The sequence below is a fragment of the Diplotaxodon limnothrissa genome, linkage group LG3 (genome assembly GCF_057381915.1).
Source record: "Diplotaxodon limnothrissa isolate DT_005_m linkage group LG3, D_limnothrissa_male_GT1.1, whole genome shotgun sequence".
Taxonomy (NCBI): domain Eukaryota; kingdom Metazoa; phylum Chordata; class Actinopteri; order Cichliformes; family Cichlidae; genus Diplotaxodon; species Diplotaxodon limnothrissa.
Window position 1 is genome coordinate 12,832,329 of NC_140598.1, and position 21,580 is coordinate 12,853,908.

Sequence of the window (21,580 nt, forward strand, 5' to 3'; positions counted from 1 at the left end):
CTTAGTGGGTTCATCAGACTTCTCTTCATTACCAGGAATTCTACTAAATATCCAGACACTTTCAAACAGCTCACTGTAAGAAAAAGCAAAAGTTTTCATGCCATCAATACACAATCATAATTAATAGTTAGTGGAAATGCTGAGGCTTTTACAAAGACTCTTTCATCTCCAAAAAAAAAAAAAAAAATCTAACAGTTTCCATAACCCCATGTATGGATCCATCTTTATTGCACTGCAATTCATTTATCCTAAAAAACTGTACAGCTGCCCCCAGAAGGCTCTTAGATGCATTTTGGAATTCAGTTTTAGCCACTTTAGTATTTAAAAAGCTTTTCGATCATTTCATCTTTATTTACTTTATTAAACTTCATTTAATATAATTTGTGAAGGTGAAGTTTCAGGTCATCACTTCTCATAGTTTTACGATAGAAATCACTATTGATCTTTGAGACTGCTCGGTCACTGGCTGTGCTGTTGGAATGTTTTTCTTTATATAGTCACCCCACAACCACAAAAATGAGAGCACTAGTCATTTGTCTGTTGAGAGACAGGAACATCAGTGTCAATATAGAACTGCCTTTGTTAATAACTTTTATTAAAATACATTAATCTCTGTAATCTTTACAAATTACAACTAGACCAGATTACGAGGCTCTCCACAGTTACACAACAACATCAGCTTAGCTGTGGCTATGATAGAAATGTGCAGTTACTTTATACATTTACTTGAATTGTTATTAATCCTACACAGAACCAGCCAGCGTAGGTGACATAGTTTGAGTGCAGGACACAGTTGTCTTAATGTCATCACAACAAGCAAAGAATGATTATTGACAGATTTACAAACTAATGATTTTCTGGTGCCTTTGTGTCAATGGTGTGTTTCATGTATAGGCGGGGCTGCGTGGGAGAAACGGATCCTGCTATCATGCAACAGAGTGATATGCTAATGTCTTTGCATCAACATGGAGGCTACTGGCATGAAGCACTGGAGCCACAGATGCACCCAGGAGACATGAATCATTTTGGTGTCCATGTTGTCATCACTTGACCAACCAACTGAATCCATGGTGTGTTCCTTTGAGTTTTGTACTATTTGGGGTTCTTTTCAGTGTGATGGCCCAAACAATTCTGTGTTTAACTGGTGCAAAACACAAAAAAGAAAGCTGGAAACATTCCAAATATATTTTCTTGCTTCTTAGCAGAGAAAAAAGATGGTATGTTCATTATGAATGTATGTGACATGTGACTTCACCAGAGTGTACTGACCATGTGAGCTAACGTTTTTCATAGGTTGTTAAAGAATGTCAGTGTACTTTCTCAGTTGAGTGCAATGAGGAGGCTGCATGTTTACAACATATAACAACAACAACGTGTGCTGAGCACATGGCTCGTTCTCTGCTTGTAAAGAGCTGAATATGTTCACACATAGAAAATGTATAAAAATGTGTGCTGTCAGCGTTAATCTCGTTAAAATGACTTTAACACCATAACCGCAGTTTGAAACTGTTCTTCGTTTGTGAAATGCACAACGAGCTAACCGCGCTAACGCGTTGATGCCATGGTAACTCGCTAATGGAGATTTGTGGTTATGGCGTTAACGGCATTTTAATAAGCTTAGCGCTGACAGCACTAATAAAACTGAATGATAGCTATTGCTGTCCTTGCCTTTATGGAGGGCGATGTGCTTCGGTGGCATTTCAGCTTCCAGCATTTTCCAGTTTTTGCCACCTGTGCATGTGACAGCCTATACATGCTTTAAAATCGTGTATTGAGTGAATAACACATAGAGACTCCCAACAGTGGGTAAACCTCAGTACAGCTGCAGCTGTACACACTTCACTGTTAAGCATTACTGATGCATAAAAGCAAAAAGTTTGTTCACACTGTGGTTCACACCAAAGATGACCAGTGTAAGAAATTTAATACCAGGAACAGTCTTTTCAACTTATTGTCACCTTGGTTAAAATGCTGTGTATGTTTATTATAACCACTACTACTGCTCTGTGAGTGAAAGGCACACTGCCTACATTTCCAACAGCAGCCTTTTTTTTCTGAACTGAAATTAATGAATAATGCGTGTTCTTCATGACTCACCAATAAAGTCACATCATGGTCTGGTCCTTGTTTTTGTGAATCTTTTGGTTACATTTTTTCCCGCTGTGTTTTCATGCCACCAGTTCTAAAGCTCCTTTGGGCAGCTCGGACAAAAACTAGACGTAGGTCCGCACTGATAGTTGCACGTTAGATGGTCAGTCAGTGTTGCCCAATTCCATTTTGTCTGGAGAACACTGCCAGCCATTGAGAGAGAACCATTAGGAACACGAGAGAAGTGTTTGAGAGACAGAAAGGCAAAAATAAAATAGCATTCCTCTCACTGGTAGGACCAGGATACTCAGCCAAGCATGGCACCTCATCTCACAGCTTCAAAGGCATGGTGGAAAAATACCAGCGTGCCCAATGTGTACATTTCAATCTGTTGTGACCAGACAGTGTTTTCACTGCAAATGCCCTTGCAGCTCACATGGCCGATTAATAGATTGTAGGAACAAGTTTAGCATTTCTGTGTTAGCCTGCACTTCCCCAATGAACTGTCCACACTCCAGTGCTTCAGCACATCACAAACCCAGACAAACAGACTTATAATAACCCAGCTCAGCCACAATAACGAAAACAATAAATATATCATGCTTTACTAGTCTCAGTCTCTCTAGTCTGCCTTCCATTAAAGACATAATTATTTTGCATCAACCTTAATTAAAAATATCACCAACGACATGAATGTGTTTGGATTCATGGAAGAAACCAGAGAACACAAAGTTCTGAGGGGTTCAAATCTAGAACATTAATCCACAAACAAACATCCAGTTGTTACACAGAAATACGACCTAATGACGGTGCAACGTTTTACTACAGGCACTGTTTATTGTTAGCGTACAAATTAAGCATTCCTCTACTTTCCAGGATTCTCTCAGAGTTACGTCTTTATACATTTCATCCATATATTTTACTTTTCTTTAAATTTTCATCAAAGGTTATCTGATTCTCTTGGGCCATTTTTGTACATTTTTGACATTTTATAATTACAAGTGTTCAGTGTGAGCAATTCTAGTAGTACAGAATTATGTACTGCAGGTGTGTGGAGGCTGAAGACAAATGTATTGCTTAACATAGCAGCTTTGTGTTTGACAGATGCTGAAATATGTGGACAGGTTGTTGCTTCTCCTTAGTGCCCCTATGGCATTCTTATGTATTCACATTGAACAATAAATATTTGTTTTTGTAATGGTAGATATTGAATCAAATGTCATTTCTTTTTCTTTGTGTGTGATTTTGTCACTTTGAGCTTGAGGTTAATCTTACTGTGGAAAAGTTGTAGTCTACAATGGGTTGTTATGCAAAGTTTGCAACTGTTCTTCATTTGTAAACTGTACATTTCAGAATTTGTGATACTGCAAGACAAGTACAACAGAGTTTTAGGGCCACATTAAGAAAAAACATGTTATTGATCATTTTGAGAATAAAGTCGAAATTTATTCAATTTATTCAATATTTTGAAAAAAAAGTTGAAATACAATTTTGAGAAAAAAGTTGAAACATGCAGATTACAGTTGTTGTTTCAACACAGACCATCACAGTCGTTATGCAAAATGACTTGTTTACATGAGTCAGTGAAGCAAATCAGCCACTCGACCAGGTTTGTGTGGTTTCTCTGACCACATGTAGCTTCTCCACCATCTTTATACTTTTCAGCACCCTGTGTTTATGTGCTAAAAGAGAAACGACGTCCTTCCTTGTTACTAAAACCGATTCTGAAGAACAATTTCACAAACTCAGAGGGTACAGCGGCTGTCGAAACAACTGTATAATCTCCACATTTTGACTTTATTCTCAGAATGATCAATAATATTTTTTTCTTAATGTGACCCCAATACTCTGTCATACAAAAGTCTAATGTTTAAAAATAGACATAAATTAAAACATACCAAAGTAAAGCGATCTATCTCCTTTCATCTCAGACAGCGCTGGCAGTAATATTAACCTGTCAGTTAACATTACTGCCATGTTGTGGCCACAGTTGGTTGTTGCCACTGAAAACTGTGCTTCTTTCAATCTCATAGAAAACTGCAGCTCTCTGTGTTTTGACGGTTTTGTCCATCTCCTGTTAACAATGACTGGAGCTGTGCAAGCTGAGAGGCCAGCAGCTTTTTTCCTGGTGGCTTGCACATGATGGCATGCCTGGCAAGCTGCCGCTGAATCTGCTTTCACTGCTCTGAGATCAGTTAGGATCTATGCTTCAGATGGGAACACAGAGAGCATTAGCCAGTAAATGATCTTCACTAATTTAGATTCATAACAGACGAGTTTGCTTGGCCAACATGTGTGATGCAGATAAGATGAAGCTTGAAAAGGTTGTAGTAATGTGGTCCACACAGGACAGCCACTACAGACTTATGATGTTTAGAATATGATGCGACATTAAACAGTATTAAAAATGAGCCATCTTCTCTGCTTGCCCTTCTGTGATTCAGCCACAACTGTGGTTGAATTGGACTTGAGTTTTCAGAACCACAGGATTTCACCACTTCTGTGTCTGTAGTTGGGGTCATAACTCTGTGGCAACGATCTTTTCATTTTCTTCACTGTAGTTGCTCGTGGTTTGATGTGCAGTCTATGCCTCTGGCTGTACTCTGCTGCGAGTATGTTATTGTACTGTGAATCATCTTTTCCAGCTGAAAGTAAACTCTAAAACCCCGTTAACACTTCTTTCATGGCAACTGCTGGCAGATTGTTGACCAAGTTGCTCCAATCATGTTCTTTCAGAGGTTGCACAATCTGTGTCTTCTGAACATACGGCAAAATCCCTCTTTTTCCCTTTGTGGTTCGGTGTTTGAGGCCTTGTGGTTTGCTGTTGCCACAGTCTTGTATTTGCCACCCACTGCTACACAAATTGACATGCAATGGTATGTCTACCGAGGTGGTTGATGTCAGGTTGATGTAAGGTAAACGTCCCAATTCATGATCACCTCTCAAAGTGATGTGCAGCTATTGTTCTTCACATTCCTTGATGTTTCATTGGTAGTAAAAGAGAGATATTTCAGTCTTTGAAGTGGGGCTGTAATTTGAAGAGAAAGGCTTTATTGTCTTTAAGCTGAATTTTTTCTACTATGCATAGTAGGACATGTTCATCTTGGATTTTGTGCTGCAATGGCCAAAACCTTTCTTCCCCAAATCTGCACTTTTTGGGTTTCTTTATAATAATTTGATGCTATGCAGGCTCTTCCTTGAACTTTTCTTCGACTGGAGTTCTTTCTCCCGATCAACACCAAAATCTTGCTCAGCTTATTTCTGGGGTTCTCTCTCTAATATAAAGCACCTATAGTGGCTGTTTTTGTGAACTATTGCAATATAAGTAAAATTGGATTGAATTGAAAAATGTGTTACTTAACATCAGAGACGTGATCCGTAAAGCATTTCACTGATTGTATTTGAATGGAACCAACGATAGACCCGGTCCAAACCGGGGGCTTTCCCACAGTGTTGTGAGAAAGAAAACATGTGCTGTTAAATAATTTGGTTAATGAACAAGGACTCTTCTGGACTCTGTCCGAGATAGAACCTCTTATTTTACATGCACGGCCTCTCCACTAATGCGAAAATCTGCAATCCAATTTGCAGAAGCAATCAGCTCCTAATTCTTCTTCTCATGTATGTTTGATTTCCTATTGGTTAGTGCCTTTGAATAATGAATGTGTGTCTCTTGGTGTGGTTAATACTAAAGTGTTTAATGTTTTGTCCCCTTTGCTAAGGATGGAATCGGTGAACTTGGTTCACCAGCCATACACCTTGAGGTCTGTTATATTCTGCTTTCAGAAAATGGTAAAATTATTTACTTATCTGTGGCTAATTATTTTTGATTACGCGAGAATGACATCCCGCTCTGAAGCACAAAATATGATTTAATATAGTCCACAATAATATCTCTTCCATTTTTATCTTATCAGTTGTTCCAAGATGAAGATTGATACCAGCCTGAATATGCCCCAGCTCCCAGAGGCCCTGTCCCAGGCAGGCCTTCAGTTTACTGTGGCAACTGAGGAGGACTTTGATGAAATCATGGCTATGAGCCAGGACATCTATGGAGGCCTTGACTATCTACCTACTAGATACACTAGCTGGCTGCAGGATACCAACCGTACAGTTATACTGGCACGCAAACATGGAAAAGTGGTAAGTTCACTCAGTAGTAAAAGTTCAGTTCACTGGATAAATGGCTGTAAAGCATCACCCTGATAAATGACCCAGCCAGCCTGAAACCTCAGCAGGTTGCATTCTACATATACATCTACTATACATATAAAACATAAAAAAAAAACATATATCTGAATGCTGTTTGTTGATTGGAGCACATAATTAAGTAAATTATCTCTCCTATTAATGGACCGCCAAACTTGCTACTATGAGCTTGAGTAAAACACCCGGCAACTAGATATGACTTCCTCACAAACTAGCAGAGTTGGCCCCTTAGATAAATAAGTAATTAAAGGTATCCATGTCAGCGTGATGGCTTGTAATTTCTTGTCTGTTATCTTCCTTTGTTTGATTGCTTGGTAGATTGCTCTGGAGTCTGTCTGTGTCATCGATGAGGGGGAGACCATGCTGGTGGAAGGTCTCCGTGTTGCCCCCCAGGAAAGGGGCAAGGGCGTGGCAGGTGTTCTGCTACGCTTTTGTGCTGAGCTGGTTAAATCTAGGTATCCAGAGGTCAAAGTATGCCGCTTGACCCGTGATGATAAGCTTGGACCAAAGGACTTTGAAAAGTACCGCATCATAACTAAGCAGGTAGAGTAAATAAATGCTTTGATCTGTCCTGATGTTAAATGGCTTCTTAGTCATCATGAGCCTTTTTGGGCTGTTTGCATGCTTTCAATGCTGCCTTTTCTCTCTCCAGGGAATCCTGCTGATGCGCTTCAGAGCTGAAGACCTCAAGCTGCATCTCTCTGAATTTGGTCTAGAAGGAGACAATGAATCCACTTTGTCCACCTTTTGCTCCAGTCCTCCTCCAGTGCATCTGGACCATACAGCAATCCAGCAGCTGTACTTAAACAGTGACCTGATGCACGGGGTCCTCCCTAACGCAACCATCATTCAAGACTGGCAGCCATTCAAGCTTTTGCCCAGTAACATGGCAATCCTACTAAAGAAGGAGATTGACTGGATGGTGGATGATGTGTCCAATCCTACTGTGGCCAGCCTCTGTACCTTCCCATTCAGGGTCCCCATTGGAGATGACTGGTAAATGTTCCTTCTTCATTTATTGATAGGACTAAATGGATGTTGCTGAAGCAAGTGTACTGACAGTAACACGAACCATTGTCTATAATAGCAACTTTTAATAGTATCACTAGGGAGCACAACAATTTCACTTTTTTCTACACGGTACAGATAGTTTCTATAGAGACCGTTCTTATTCCCAACGCGTAACATACTGACGATTTGTCACGTCCTGAGGCGTCCCATAGCACCTATGATATGCACCGTGTATTGCAGCCCTAACCTTAACCACAGTCTCAATTGTATTAGATAGTGTTTCCAAAGCGATTAATGATGAGAAAGCAAAATAAATTTACATGTTTCATTCCAAATGGTTCTCATGTGTCCGACTGCGTAACATACCGACGATTTGGCACATGGCGTCGAACGTTACGTTTTGGGATGAGAACGTGTTGTTTCTATAATGTGGTCATTGCATTTACAATCATACTGCTAAGAATGGGAAACTGTTTTCACACAGTCATGATGTTTTCTTTAACCAGGTATTACCTGAACATCGACATGTTTGGTAAAGACCTCGCCCTGGCTCGACAGCAGTTCTTGTACCACCTGCAGCGCCATACTGCCACCTTGAAGGGTCATGTGATGTGCCAGATGTTCCTAGACCCACCGCTTTGGAAGGCCATGGCTGAATTCTGCCACGACACCCTGAGTGTGGAGCTGGTGAAAGAGTATACTGAGCAATGCGTGGTGGAGTGTGATCTCATCTAGTTGCAGAAGGTGGATGCAAATAAGGAGAAGTTGTCGAGGCATGACAGGAAGGAAGACAAGGGTTTAAACAACAAGAAAGTAACACAAATACAAATAAACACAACACTCTGTACTGAGGAGCAAAATCAAGTAAACAAAATGTAGTTTTAGATACAAAACAAAACCTTGAAGAACTAACAATACACAGACACATGATGGGAACTTAAAATCATCTACATCATGTAATCAACTACAATAGGTCTATGATTAATGCCGAATTTATAAAGTTTATAGTAATTAACTGGTACACTGGACGCGTTGATTTTGCTACTGAGGTGTATTTAACATGTCGTTTCCTCAAAAAACAAGAGAAGGAACAAAATAACACAAATACCTCTTTCCATGGATCTAAAATGGACTTGTGGAAAAGCACTAAAACACCCTGTTGTTTTTTTAAATGATTTTCAAAGAATGATCAAATCTGATAGAGTCCAACAGAGTCGCATAGGATGCGAATACACGTGAGGATTATTGTCCTGACGAGAGGTCGTGAATTCAATCAGAAGTTAGAAAAGTTCTTTAATTTCACTGAATAAAAAGCAAACTGTTTTTGTCATTGCTATAAGTCTTGCGCGGACCCTATTGCAGTTGAGCTACAAAGATGTAAAAAAATTAAAAAGTGATGAACGTGAGGATACTTTTCCCACACACTGTCGTAAAGTAAAATTGTGCAAACAAAGTGCAACAGCTCATTTTCAATTCTGTTCTCTGTGTAAATATGGAAATTCTAAATATGTGTAATGCTGAATTGGGTTGTCAAATCTGCACATTTCTAAAGGCACTTTATTAAAACTACCCTTGAAGGTTGTGTCTACATTATATCGAGAATCAATCGTTTGGGATCAAAAACAGCGCCCTCCAGAATGTTCGGGGCAAAGACAGCACATTTTTGCAGCTTTGCCTCTAAACAGCACCACTGTGGAAATCACAAATCAATATGTTACTGAAGTGCAAGCTTTCAGGTTTAATTTAAGGGGTTTTACAAAAATTATGCATGAGCTGTATAGTATAAAATGGCGTAGTCCCCCTACCTTTCAGATGTTCAAAAATAAATGGAACAATTGACTGACAGATGCTTTTGTGGCAGGTGAGGCCTGCTTCACTGTTATTTAGTGAAAAAGAAAGCAGACATAATATTTGAAGGTTAATCATAATTCAAAGTGTTTCACTGTAAATTTACTGTAATTTTAAAACAAAATCTTGCAGGTGAAGAACGTCGACATTACCAAAGGTTGATTCTGTTCATCTGGACGTTTTCAGTGGGAGAAAAGTTTCGTCACTCATCCAGGTGACTCCTTCAGTCTCAGCTGACTGCAGGTTTCCCCAACCTTATAAATAGCAGGAAATTGGCTGGAAAGGTCCAGCCAATCCAGGAGAGAAGGACAACGGCTGACTAAGAGAAAACCTGTAGTGATCCCGTATGTGTCAGGAGTATCGGAGCAGTTGATTTTTTCTAAACACCGGGTCTCTGTGGCTTTTAAACCCCAAAACACGCTGCGCCAAAAGCTGGTCCACCCCAAGGATCGGGTCCCCCGACACAAACAGAGTAACATAGTGTACGCTGTTAAGTGCAGGACGATTGTCAGGATTTATATATCGGGGAAACCAAACAACCTCTGGCTACAACACAGAAGAGCCACCTCGTCAGGCCAGGACTCTGCAGTCTATTTACACCTACAGGCCAGTGACACTCTTTCAATGATGAGGATGTAACATCCTGGACAGGGAGGAAAGCTGGTTTGAGGGCGGAGTCACGGAGGCCATTTACGTGAAAAGAGAAAGACCATCTCTGAATCGAGGAGGGGGCCTAAGGGTACATCTGTCACCATCTTACAATGCTGTGATTGCAGCCATTCCCCAACTCTCTGTGAATGGTGCTCATGGTTATTGATCAGTGGGTTTTGATCAGTGGTTGTTGATCAATGGTCATGAGAATCTGCATGATTAAGATTAAGGAACTGACCTCCCAGCCCATCGTTCCTTCAGTGGGCTGGTTTCAGTCATTATGCAAATATCCTGTTTATAAGATTGAAAGCTGCAGTCAGCTGAGACTGAAGGAGTCACCTGGTGATGACGAAACGTTTCTCCCACAAAACGCAAAAATCCACAGTGCTCATCCTTTAATAAACACACTCTTCACCAACCTTACAAGGCGAGTTGTGTTCATACAACCTGTAACGTTACTTTGAGTTAGGAGATAAAGATATGAGGTCCATCTCAGTCCATACGTCCATGTGCAAGCACACTTCTCCCACACTACAGAGAGCAGTGGCGCACACTTGTGACATCATTAACATTAACTTAAGTTGTCTTAAAGAGACACCACACAATTGTGACTTTTACACACAGCATCTGCCTAACATGGTGGAGCCAGCATCGTGCCAGTGAAACTGGGTCACTGACAACGTGACTGCTGATAGAAGCAGCAGAATTCATTGTGAAGTGTCCAGCGCTTTATTCTCTGCTCAGACCTAACCAAACGATGCTCAGACAGAAAATGATCAGACAGCACTAACAGTGCAAACAGATTAGGACCCAAATCATACTGAAAAAGCAACCCAACAGTTTCTCAAGGTAAAAGAAACGGGACGTTCTTCCATGCCCAAGTCTCACATGTCTCAACCCAGCAAGCACCAAATCACAACAGCCACCTCAAGGAGCTTTAGGTGTTAAGGTAAAGACCCTGAAACATAGAGAGCAAGCCCCAACAGTCAGCCGACGAGGAGAACAGGGCTCAGGGACTGACAGCCATCTGTTGCAACCAGCAGGGGGTAGGAGAGAGAGCCAGAGCTCAGGACACACTGTGGAAGAGGGCCACAGTTTCATAATAACTGAGGATTAAATCCAAAGTGGTATGTCAGCACATAGAGGGAAATCTATTTTTGTCTTGAGTAAAGATCGAGCTGAGCAACTCAAAGGAAACAACATTTGCTGATGTCCATTGTTTCTAGACTTCAAGCAGACATTGGTTGAAAAATGCAGTCCTTCGTTTTTTAAAGTGTCTTAAAATTGATGTTAAGACATAAATTTATGTTATCCCAGAAATTTTGAACCTCTGAAAATGGGGCTTTGCAAAACAAGTCATTGAATTTTTCTGTTAAACCCTTTAAATTAGAGCTGACTGTCAGCTCATCAATCACAGTTTTTTTTAATTTACAATCCACTGTGGAGTTGTCCAAAGGCAAAACTTTGTCCCAAACATTATGAAGGGCGCTTTAGTAATTTACTAATTTTGGGTAACATCATCTTTAACCAGCATTACCTTGGGAATGTCAACAGCAGGAATGGACAGGTCAAATATGGACAGGTTTATGCTTTTTCTTTTAAACACATGTTACTGAGTTCATATGTAACTGCTGCAATACCATTATTAACTTCTTAAAAGGTAAGACAAATTTAGGCTTGAGTACTTTCTTACAACAATGCCAAACAAAAATGCTAATGTTTCAAAAATACTTCGCTGATGACTGTGCAGCTTACTGGCTTTGTATAAAACAGAGACGAACGTTATGAAAGTAAAAGTTTGCGTTAACAAATGATTTAGTATATTGTTACATTTTTAATGTCAAGTAGCCTTCAAGGATCTTTTTCAAAGATAATATTAGTTTGTGTACAGCTAGACCTCGCCCAATAAAATCACAACACTTTAAACACAAACTCGACTGCTTTTTAATGCAAAATGTTTCGATCCACAATGAGAAACAGCTTTAGTGTTACTTTTATAGGCTATTTAAGTGTGCTCTGCTGGATGTGTTTGCATGATTGTCCTGAAAAGTGTTCTAAGGAAAAATCTTTGGCTTTTGAAATCAGCGCCATCATCATATAAAGTTTTTTTGGTCTATTTTGTCTAAAATGTTACTTTACCACCAAATTCCAGCACAAATGTGTTCAATTTGGTAGAGTCTCACCTGTCTGTACTGCATTAGTGCTTTATCTACAGCATATTTCATTTTTACGAGGAAGCTTTATGGCCTAACTGTTCTTTATAATTCTTCACCGAACAGAATTGAAATTACATCTGCATCTCCACGTATTATATCTCTATTTCTCTATTTAAATGACCAAATACAGAGAGAGAGTGAGACCAGGTAAATAGTGTGTATCTTTTTAGAAATACACTTTCATTTGTAAAAACTAGTTTCCTTGCCTTGGCAAGCTTTAATCTTGACTCTGACTACCTTCTTCTTCTGGTATGCAAATATACGTGAAAGGATGACTGTGTCTGTTTTATAAGAAAGATAAATCTTTAGTTTTACACAGAATTCATCCTGCTTTTTGAGTCGTCACATCCTCAGCACATTTCTAACAAGACAGGCAGTCAGCTTTTCACTCGATAGGTTGTAACCAAAGAAAGTATATCCTCAGCTAAGCCAGTGTGCCAGAAGAGAGTAACGTTGACAGTATCCCTCTGTCTCACACTGCTGTAAGCAATGCTTTCAGCCTGGCCAACCCTATAAACGTCTGCCTCTTCTGCTGCTTCTCAGTCTTACTCATAAACAAGACTCTTTGTTGTTTACTGGTGAACAAAATACTTTGTTACAATGTGACTGCTGACTGCCGGTTAATCCCGTATTCCATGTTTCCTCCACTTTTAAATCAAAATAACTGAAATTTGTTTCCCAGCTGTGACTCAACCAACCACTAGTTTTCATAATGTACCATAACTTTCTACTGCTGTTGTGTAATGAGAAGTCAGTTTGTTAGGTTGATTTTTGTAATCACAAGAAGTCATTGCAGGGAACAACTGAAAAAAACAACAATAAGTTCATTTTATAGTCTTAAATACACACTGAGACATTCAAATCTTTGAAGCATATATTAAATAAGTTGCTACGTATTTTAATCACAATCAAATAAACATTTTGATAAGCTTAAATGTATCTTTTAATAGCAACTAGGGCTAGCTTAGGCAAATAAATGGATCAAGCTTAGTTACTTTTTGTCATAAAAAAAAATATATGAACAAGGTGTTTGGCTCTGAAAAAAATCGTGTATTTATTGGAAAGCGACTGCAGAGAATGTGACCACATTCATTAGCAAACTGTGCAGCTCTGCAACATGTTCCTCTCTACGTTGGTTAACAAGTTTATTAGGCCTCCTGTCAGAATAAGAACAAAACACAAATATTTATAAATCTGTCGAAACCTGTTTACAAATAAATTCATATTGTTATTTATAATAATAAACTAAATTAACATTTTTACACCCAAAATTAATCCAGCACATTGGACTTTCCTAAAAAGTCTAAAATGAATGAATCATAATATTCAACCAGTAAAACTTCTGTTCAGAAATGCAAGAAAAAAAATGTAATTTGGCAACTAAATAAAAAAGTGCATAACAATTATTACCATCATTATTATTATTTTGTTTTTTGTGTTAACCAGTAAATTTGAAAACCCATGGGTAACAACATTAATTATATTTTAACACTTAACATATAATTCTGATTACACAGCTTGTGCATACTGGTGGACTGACCAGCACAGAAACACAGAAAACAAATAATTACCAAGACTTTGGTATAAACGTGACATTTGGTGGTCTAACAAATTTGTTATACACTCAAACTCACAATTTGTTTAAATGCAAACGTTTGGGGTGTTAATTCACTGATACTTGTACAGATTTGGGCATAACATTAACATGTTTTCCATTTTGTGGTCCTCACACATAACTTCAAACTGCACATATAGGAAATGCAAATGAAGCAGTTTTATCAATGCAAACACAAAAAGCTGCGTAGTGTTAGGCAAAGTTTGCAGATCTCCACCTAAAACTTATTTCCTTATTAACAAACTAAATCGACATAATCACAACAATTTGGTTGCTGTTGAGAAAACAGCCATGATTCTTCGGTATGCTAGCTTCTGTAAAAGACAGTGGTTGCACAGTCAATACACACGATTTTGTATTTAGTTATTTGCAGGATCCTGTGCTTGGAGGTTAGAAAACTACAGAAACATACACACAACCTAAGGGATTTTCATTGTCCATGTTCCAGTGGTTCATTGCTACTTTTGGACAATTAGATATTTAAAAAGCCGTTTGTCAGTTTAAGAATTACGACACTTTACAGCTGACACTGGCACAAATCACCAGCAAGCACAAATCAAATGACATATTTAATTGTTCGGACAATAGGAACAAAATATTTTAATATCAATTCAGTCAGCTTAAGATTGGCTTCAGCACCTGTGCTGCTTTCAAGCCTGAGGATATGAATTGGGGACAGTATATTAAACGACTAAGTCATAGATCAGACAGGCTTCCATCGTTTTCATGCCTTTTCTTTGCTTAGACTCATTTACGCAGTAAATACCACACAAAAAGAATATGTTCAGGCGATTTCGTGCTCATGACTGAGCCGTGTGTGCAACAGGAAAGCTGGAAAAAGTGCCAAATTTCATGCTGAACTGGTTATCTGAATGAATTTATGAAAGAGCGGCAATTTTTGTTGTTGTTGTTGTTGTTGTTTTCAATGCAAGACTTGTTTGAAAATTCATTTAAACTTTGCCTGGTTTGTTAAATAACCTATAATAACCTATTTAATTTGAGGTCAGTTATATCACTTTGTCTTAAAGATGTGAGGATTGTTTACTTAGTATACAAGTAAATAAACAAAGACAAAGGCATTATAGGGCAAAGTATTATATTAATGTATGTTTTATGAATTGCTGTATATGCCATTAAGTTAGTGGGTAAGCAACATGCACTTTAATTGTCTTTGGCAATAATAGCTAAGCTCCCATCATATGTAAAGCAGTCTCAACCTCACGTTCTTGTCACACATCTCAATGTGCAAAAACAATGATGCAGCGTCATAATGTAAAACGTCAAAACTCTGTCAGTCTGTTCCTTCGAACGTGAACCACGTCACAGGAGACATGTAGAGCAGTTACACATGAAAATGAAATCATATATTTTATTCTCTAAACAGACTAACAGATTAACAGAACAAACATTGTTTAACGTGTGCTGAAACTATGATGCAGGTTTGGGTTTATTATAAAACCAGGAGATAACAAAATATACTCGTACATTTAGTGTTGTAGCTACTTTATGTGTGTGTGATTCCATTTTGTGAAACCCAATAAGTTTTCATTTCAGAGGAAAATATTATTCTTTTTACTCCCGTACATTAACAGCTGTGTTGTCATTAGAAACCTTGAAAACTAATAATGTTACATGCAAAATAGAAATAAGATACATTTTTAAGAAGTTAGATTAGCAATTGTGATGCAAAAATGTGTAGTATTCAAAAAACCTTTTCTTTTCATGTGTTCAGTGATGCAAATCTTGACTATATGTACTTTTCAGCCTTCCCTGTGCTTCATTTATATTGCTTGCTTAAACATGTCTTGAATGATAAGGCCTGGGACCTCTAGAATGACATGAACAAACCTTTCTCATTTGTTGTATTTTAAGTAAAGGCAAGTAACGAGTCTGTGTTTTCTTCGACATTATTTTTCTCTTTCTGTTTAAGATGTTTTTAAATACTCTGAGGATTAGCGAATAGCTGATATCTGTTAAGACATAGTTCCACATTTGAAGGAGTCGTGTTATTTCCTGTCTTTAGAGAGTGAGGTGACAGGAGCTTAAATTAAAACACAATTTAGCTGGCTTTAGTTTAAGGCTACAAACATCAAGCACATCTATAAACGGAAAAGCTTTCTGAAGGTCATTTGCTGCTTTTTGTTTGTGTTTTCTAATTTTCAGTCTTATAAGCAGCTTGTTACAAAAACACATATTTCCCTTCTTTAGTCAAATCTACAAAAAATACCAAAGATAAAAAGGTTTGATGGATGTAACATTGTATTTTTATACCTGCAAAGGGATTTCTACAGCGCTGGACAAAAACTTCTTAGAACCTAACTGGTGATGTGTTTATTAAAGTATGCTGGCATGTATACCAACACACAGAGGGTGGATCTGAGTAGATACACTAACCCAGAGCTATGTACAACAATGCTATTTATACAGGACACAAAAAGCAAGAGTGGAGCAACTTAGAAGAGTGGAAGGGACGCTAATTATATGCAAAGAACAAAAGGTAAGTGAAAAAGTGTCCGGGCAATGACCATGAGGTATGCTGAGTGAGGTGGGATAGAAGTCCTCTCATTACATCTGAGAGAGAGACAACAGGACTTAATATCCAGGTAATAGAGCGCTATAACATCTATCTGCATGTGATCATGACAACAGTTAATCCTGCTCAAATCTAATCACAGTATTATTAAGAAATAAAGAATAAATATGATGAGTAAGAAAATTGGCACTGTTATGGCAACGATGTGTCCCTGTCTCTGTGTGTGTTTGGGAGCATGGTAGATATGGTGTGTGTGTGTGTGTGTGTGTGTGTGTGTGTGTGTGTGTGTGTGTGTGTGTGTGTGTGTGTGTGTGTGTGTGTTAGAGAGAGATTGTAAAAGACAGTAAGATGTAAGAATCCCTGACTTTTAACATGATTTTTAAAAATAAGTTGAGGATACTGTGACTGACAGAGTAAGGTGAGGAAAAGCATTCCTGTGTAACTGAGCTAAAAAGAAATCATGTTAAAATGATTAAAGATGATTTTAATGAAGTAACCTCTGCTGTAGTTAAAGTGGTGAAAAGTCAGAGAGAGAGGATAATGTGTCTGGACACTGGGTGATTGTCATCTCAGGAGATGTGACTTTCAGAGAGAAAGAGGGGAGGAGGAAGACGAGGGTGCATGTGGGCGAGTATAAAAGAATATGCCTAGGAACATTTGGGGTTTCCTTACATGAGGAAGAGGACATAAGCGCTGCCTTGGGACTCCACAGCTGGAAATTACAGCAAGAATTGCTAGAGGAGCAGTCATCGCCCGAACACTGTGGACTCACACAGTAGTTTTATATCTGTGTCTGCTCAGTGTTGCCATGTTGGCGTATAACCTCAAAGGAGTTTTCCACTGGATTACAGCTTCCAAGGATTTGCCTCCTTTCCTATTTCAGTGTATCTACAAGGAACAGAGATAACTGTGTCGTGGACAAAGCCCTTCTCTCCCCAACCTCCCTCCTCTCAGCATCAGATCAGACCTGGAGGGGCGTGACTGGGACCTGATCTGAACTGGAGCAGTGCTCTGTGTGCAGGGCGTGGTCTGCAGGGGAGGCAGACTCACCTGCACGGCATACAATACAATACAACTTTATTTATATAGCACATTTAAACAAAGTGCTTTACACTAGAAACAGCATCTGCACTCACACCTCGCCGGCCTAAAGTCTGTGCTGACTGACTGTTGTGGTTGTTGTTGGTATGTGTGCAGTGAGCAGTGCAGTGAGCAGTGAGCTGCAGAGATGTAGCCGTGTTGTGTGTAACAGCAACCGTGGTTTATAAAAGTATGCTGAAAAGCATGAGCGAGTGGTCGTGTCTGCCGTGCGTCTTTCACACTCTGTTATTGGACTTCTGTGGAAACTACAGTTTTTCCATAATGAACACCATGTTTGAACATAAGGGTGGCATCATATCATCAGATCTGCTGTCATATGTCGTGGACAATTGGGTGAAGAGAGGGGCGGAGCTGTCAACTGATCACCACCTGGTGGTGAGTTGGATCGGGTGGCAGGGAAGACGCTGGACAGACGTGGCACGTCCAAAGCTATAGCAGGCCTCTGCTGGGGACGCCTGGCAGAGGCCTGAAGAGCTTTGGTGGTATTTTTATGGAGGCTGGGAACACTGAACGGACCATATTCAGCACCTCCATTGCTGAGACTGCTACAGTCAGCTCCTGTCACAGTGGTAACCCCTGAACCAGACGGTGGACACCAGAGAAGGGGGCCATCAAGCTGAGGAGAGCGTTGAATCAGGCTTGGTTAGCCTACAGGACTTTGGCGGTAGCTGATGGGTACTGGCAGCTTAGCAGAATGCGGCTCAGGCAGTGGCTGAAGCAAAAACTCGGGTGTGGGAGGAGTTTGGTGAGGCCAAGGGAAAAGTTTAGATGCCTTAAAGCCATCCTGACAAAACGTCAGGCAACTCAGGGATAGAAAGTGGTGCTCTGCATGCTGAAGTGGCAGTTCAGCCCTTTGATTCATGTTACAGCAGCTCATGAGTGAATGAACATGGTGCAAGTATTTTAAAAGTACACTTTTCCTAACACTTAAATTTACTTGAGTAGGGTTAGAGGCTGCCACGTCAGCATGCTGTCAAGTTCTATACTCTTGTTAATGACTTACGGCAATAATTTTATTCAGGTGTGTTGCAACAGGGACACATGGAAAGGTTGCAGGACAGCAGCCCTCGAGGACTGGAGTTAGTGACCCCTGCTACAAAGGGACCCTTTGTAGGGTCTCAGCCTTTGTCAGTGTTAAAAGGATCATACCTATACTGCAGCAAGCCACTAGGGGGCAACTGTGATATTTTATCCATATTTGTGAGGCTGTCAAGTGAGGAAACTGATGCCACTGGAAGACTGACATCCAGGCCGCTGGTGACGCGAAGGCTGCTCTAAGTGCCTTTTGGATGGCTTGTCCCCAAAAGTATGACAAATATGTATGAAGCTTATGTGTAAATTCAATTAGAAAGATCTATGGCCTACATCTGTCCGCTCTCAGGTGCTGCTGGATGAATCGAAGGTTTATCACATTGACTTTCTCACAGTGTCAAGCTGTTTGTGTGTCCAGGCTAATCACCTTCTCCAGGCCAATCAGCATCCATGCTGTGTTCTCGAGATCTTACTGTGCATCTGTCTTTTGCACACACATTTTGTCCAATCCACCTCATCTCCACCTCTCATCACTCAAGCTCCATTCAAGCCACCTTCATCTCCACCACCAGCATGTAGGCTCGGGGGGATGCTGCTCTAATCCTTTTCACAGCTGGAGCTCCGTTCTGCTGAGACGGGCCATCGGAGTCTGTTATCTTTATGGTTATATATCTATATTCTGTTCATCAACAAATGATGGTGATTCTTTTGCTGCTGCTGTTGTAAATTTGGTAGAATAAAAATGAAATTAATTTGGTGAGTCAACAGCAAAGGATGAGGGGCAGTTTTACCAAGGTTCATCCTCCAGCACAAACTCCGAGTTATTTGACAAATGATGAATTTGTCCTTGTGAACTTTAGGTTACATGAGCAGTAAACCCACAGCATAATCGGAGACCTTTTTTTTTCTCGGTGATAAACTATAGAAATATATTCGTTTGAGCAATACAGTCTTTCAGAGAATGTTCTATAGTTCTTTCAAAGCATACTTGCTGTAGTCCTTTGCTGAGACTTGTTCAACTAAACTTAATCTTTCATGGTGCCTCAGTTCTCCAGAGCTGATGTTGCCAGCTTTTGTCTTCTCTCCGCATCAGTTTCTATCTTTCCTGTCTTTCTGTGATCGTTTGAGGTTGTCTGTGCTCCTGAGTGACACTCATTCCAGGTAGACATTATTTGGCACCTTAGCTTTTTGCCTTAAAGGAACTTTCTTTGTTGCTTCCTGTGTTCAGACCGTCCCTGGGTTTCCTCCTTTTACCTCTGGGGTCCCATTTCCCCTGCGATTTTGTAGATGTCCTGTTGAAGCACTGGGAGTAATGCACTGAACTTTGATTGTCTCAAGGTCTGCTCTTGAGTCCACTCCATCATTTATAACTGCCATAATTATTACATCATTATTGCATGTGTGTTTTGTTTAAATACAATTTTAAGTAAGCCTATTTTTATGAATAATAATTTATTTGTGTTAACACTACATGAGAAAACGCAAATATGTTTACATTTTGTGTTGCCTGGGGGCCTGTTTTAGTGTCGCACTGCATTCCTGCCAGGAGTCAATATTAAATGTGGGAGGAGTTTACAGTCCACAAAAAAATGAATTATGCTTAACCCTTGTATGGTGTTCGGGTCTGTGAGACCCGTGTTCAGTTTTTTTCAAAAGAAAAATTAAACAATTAATTATTTTTTCACGTGTAAATGTGTTGTGTCTTTCCACTCACTCCACTTGATTATAACTGATTTATTTATAACATTTTATATAAAAGAAAAACGAGAAGCACATTAATTCATAAATGTGATCTAACAAAGGTAAAGGGAAAAAATTAACCATGTTTGCTGTTCATATGTCTTGTAATTGGGATGAAGTAAACATCTGTTGAGTAATTTAACATAAAATTGTTTGATAGTGTTAATTTGGAAAGCCAAAACTCTAGCGGGTCCACCAGACCCATGAACACTGGCTGAGTAACAAAAATACGAACACCACACAAGGGTTAAGGGGACATGGACCGCAGATCTAAGTCAAGAAGAGCTTTGCTCTGCAAACTGACTCATTCCCTCTTTGTTGTGTGCAGCAAGGTATGTTTGTTTATTTGTTTATTCTGCGTGGCACACGTTTATAGTTCAATTTGTGCCGTCTGTATGATGTGATGCATGCTTGTTTGTACAATATGATGCATTTTGCACAGTTTGATGGTGAATCTGATGACAGTGATGTTAAAGTGCCAGGTAGCAATTAAATTAATCAGTAACTTGAAAATCCTAGTGTCATGTATTTCTTGGAGGGAGTGATAATTGAACTTGGACCTGCTGAAGTTTCTGTAACCTGCCCGCGCTCGATTGTCAAGATGACAGTCACAGATAAGACACTCTTTAGCATTAAAGACACACAAGTCTAACAGTGTGTTATGAAGAAATCTATAAGACAGACACTGACATTCGTCCTCTGAAGAATAAGACTCTGAATTCCCTAATAACAATGTATGAAGATGCTCTCCTGGAGTACTCAATGCAACACGGCACATTCACCCATACTATTATCTATACTTTCAGTGCTTTTTAACTGACATTCATATTCTGACAACCTACAACCTACAATTACTACACAATTCCATTTGTTCATTCATAGTTTTGATGCCTTCAGTGAGAATCTACAGTGTAAACATTCATGAAAATACAGAAAAACCATTAAATGAGAAGCTGTGTCCAAACGTCTGACCGGCAGTGTGTGTCAAACACTACGTAACAATATGGCAAAAACCACAAGGATTTTGCAAGGCACGTCCTGAACAATAAAACATTGCACACACCTTACTGCACACTGTAAATTATTGTGTTGGAATCTGGGACAACACTTAGAAGAGTTCTCTACAAAAAAGATACACAATGCAAAAAAGAGCAATAAGAATTATGCATAATGTTTGGTTTCGTGAACGCACAAATAATCATTTTTTAAACTCACAAGTTATTAAATCCATGGAATTGATTTGAATTTAAAACCGCACAGGTGACGTTCAAAGCAAGTAATAATATCCTTCAAAGTAACTTTCGAATGTATTTCAGAATAGTCTTCAGACAGAACGACTTTTCAAAATAAGATTACCCATCAGACCAAAAGGTTACTCAGGAATGTGCAATAGTAATTTTCTTCTTTTTGTTTTAAAGCACTGACCTATTGTACCTCTCTCCTTATTCATGACGTTAACCTGTGGTGTCATTGGAATGTTGTGGTTATGCTGCAAAGCATATATGTGTTGGTAAGGAGGGTGGGGGTGGAGACGGG

The 21,580-nt window shown here is 39.4% G+C and overlaps 1 protein-coding gene across 1 annotated transcript; it reads left to right on the top strand.

Annotated features, from left to right (window-relative positions):
* The first annotated feature begins 1,951 nt into the window (after positions 1 to 1,951).
* On the top strand, positions 1,952 to 8,043 carry nat16 (N-acetyltransferase 16). The gene is made up of 5 exons (XM_085350442.1): positions 1,952 to 1,962; positions 6,006 to 6,231; positions 6,616 to 6,840; positions 6,950 to 7,293; positions 7,815 to 8,043. Exons 2-5 carry the CDS (start codon positions 6,016 to 6,018, stop codon positions 8,041 to 8,043), a joined length of 1,014 nt encoding a protein of 337 aa, XP_085206568.1. The 5' UTR covers positions 1,952 to 1,962; positions 6,006 to 6,015.
* The last annotated feature ends 13,537 nt before the right edge of the window (positions 8,044 to 21,580 follow it).

Coding starts and splice junctions, on each gene's coding strand:
- nat16 (XM_085350442.1), top strand. CDS start 6,016: ATGAAGATTGATACCAGCCTGAATATGCCCCAGCTCCCAGAGGCCCTG. Junction 6,232..6,615: donor CACGCAAACATGGAAAAGTG/GTAAGTTCACTC, acceptor ATTGCTTGGTAG/ATTGCTCTGGAGTCTGTCTG. Junction 7,294..7,814: donor GTCCCCATTGGAGATGACTG/GTAAATGTTCCT, acceptor TTCTTTAACCAG/GTATTACCTGAACATCGACA.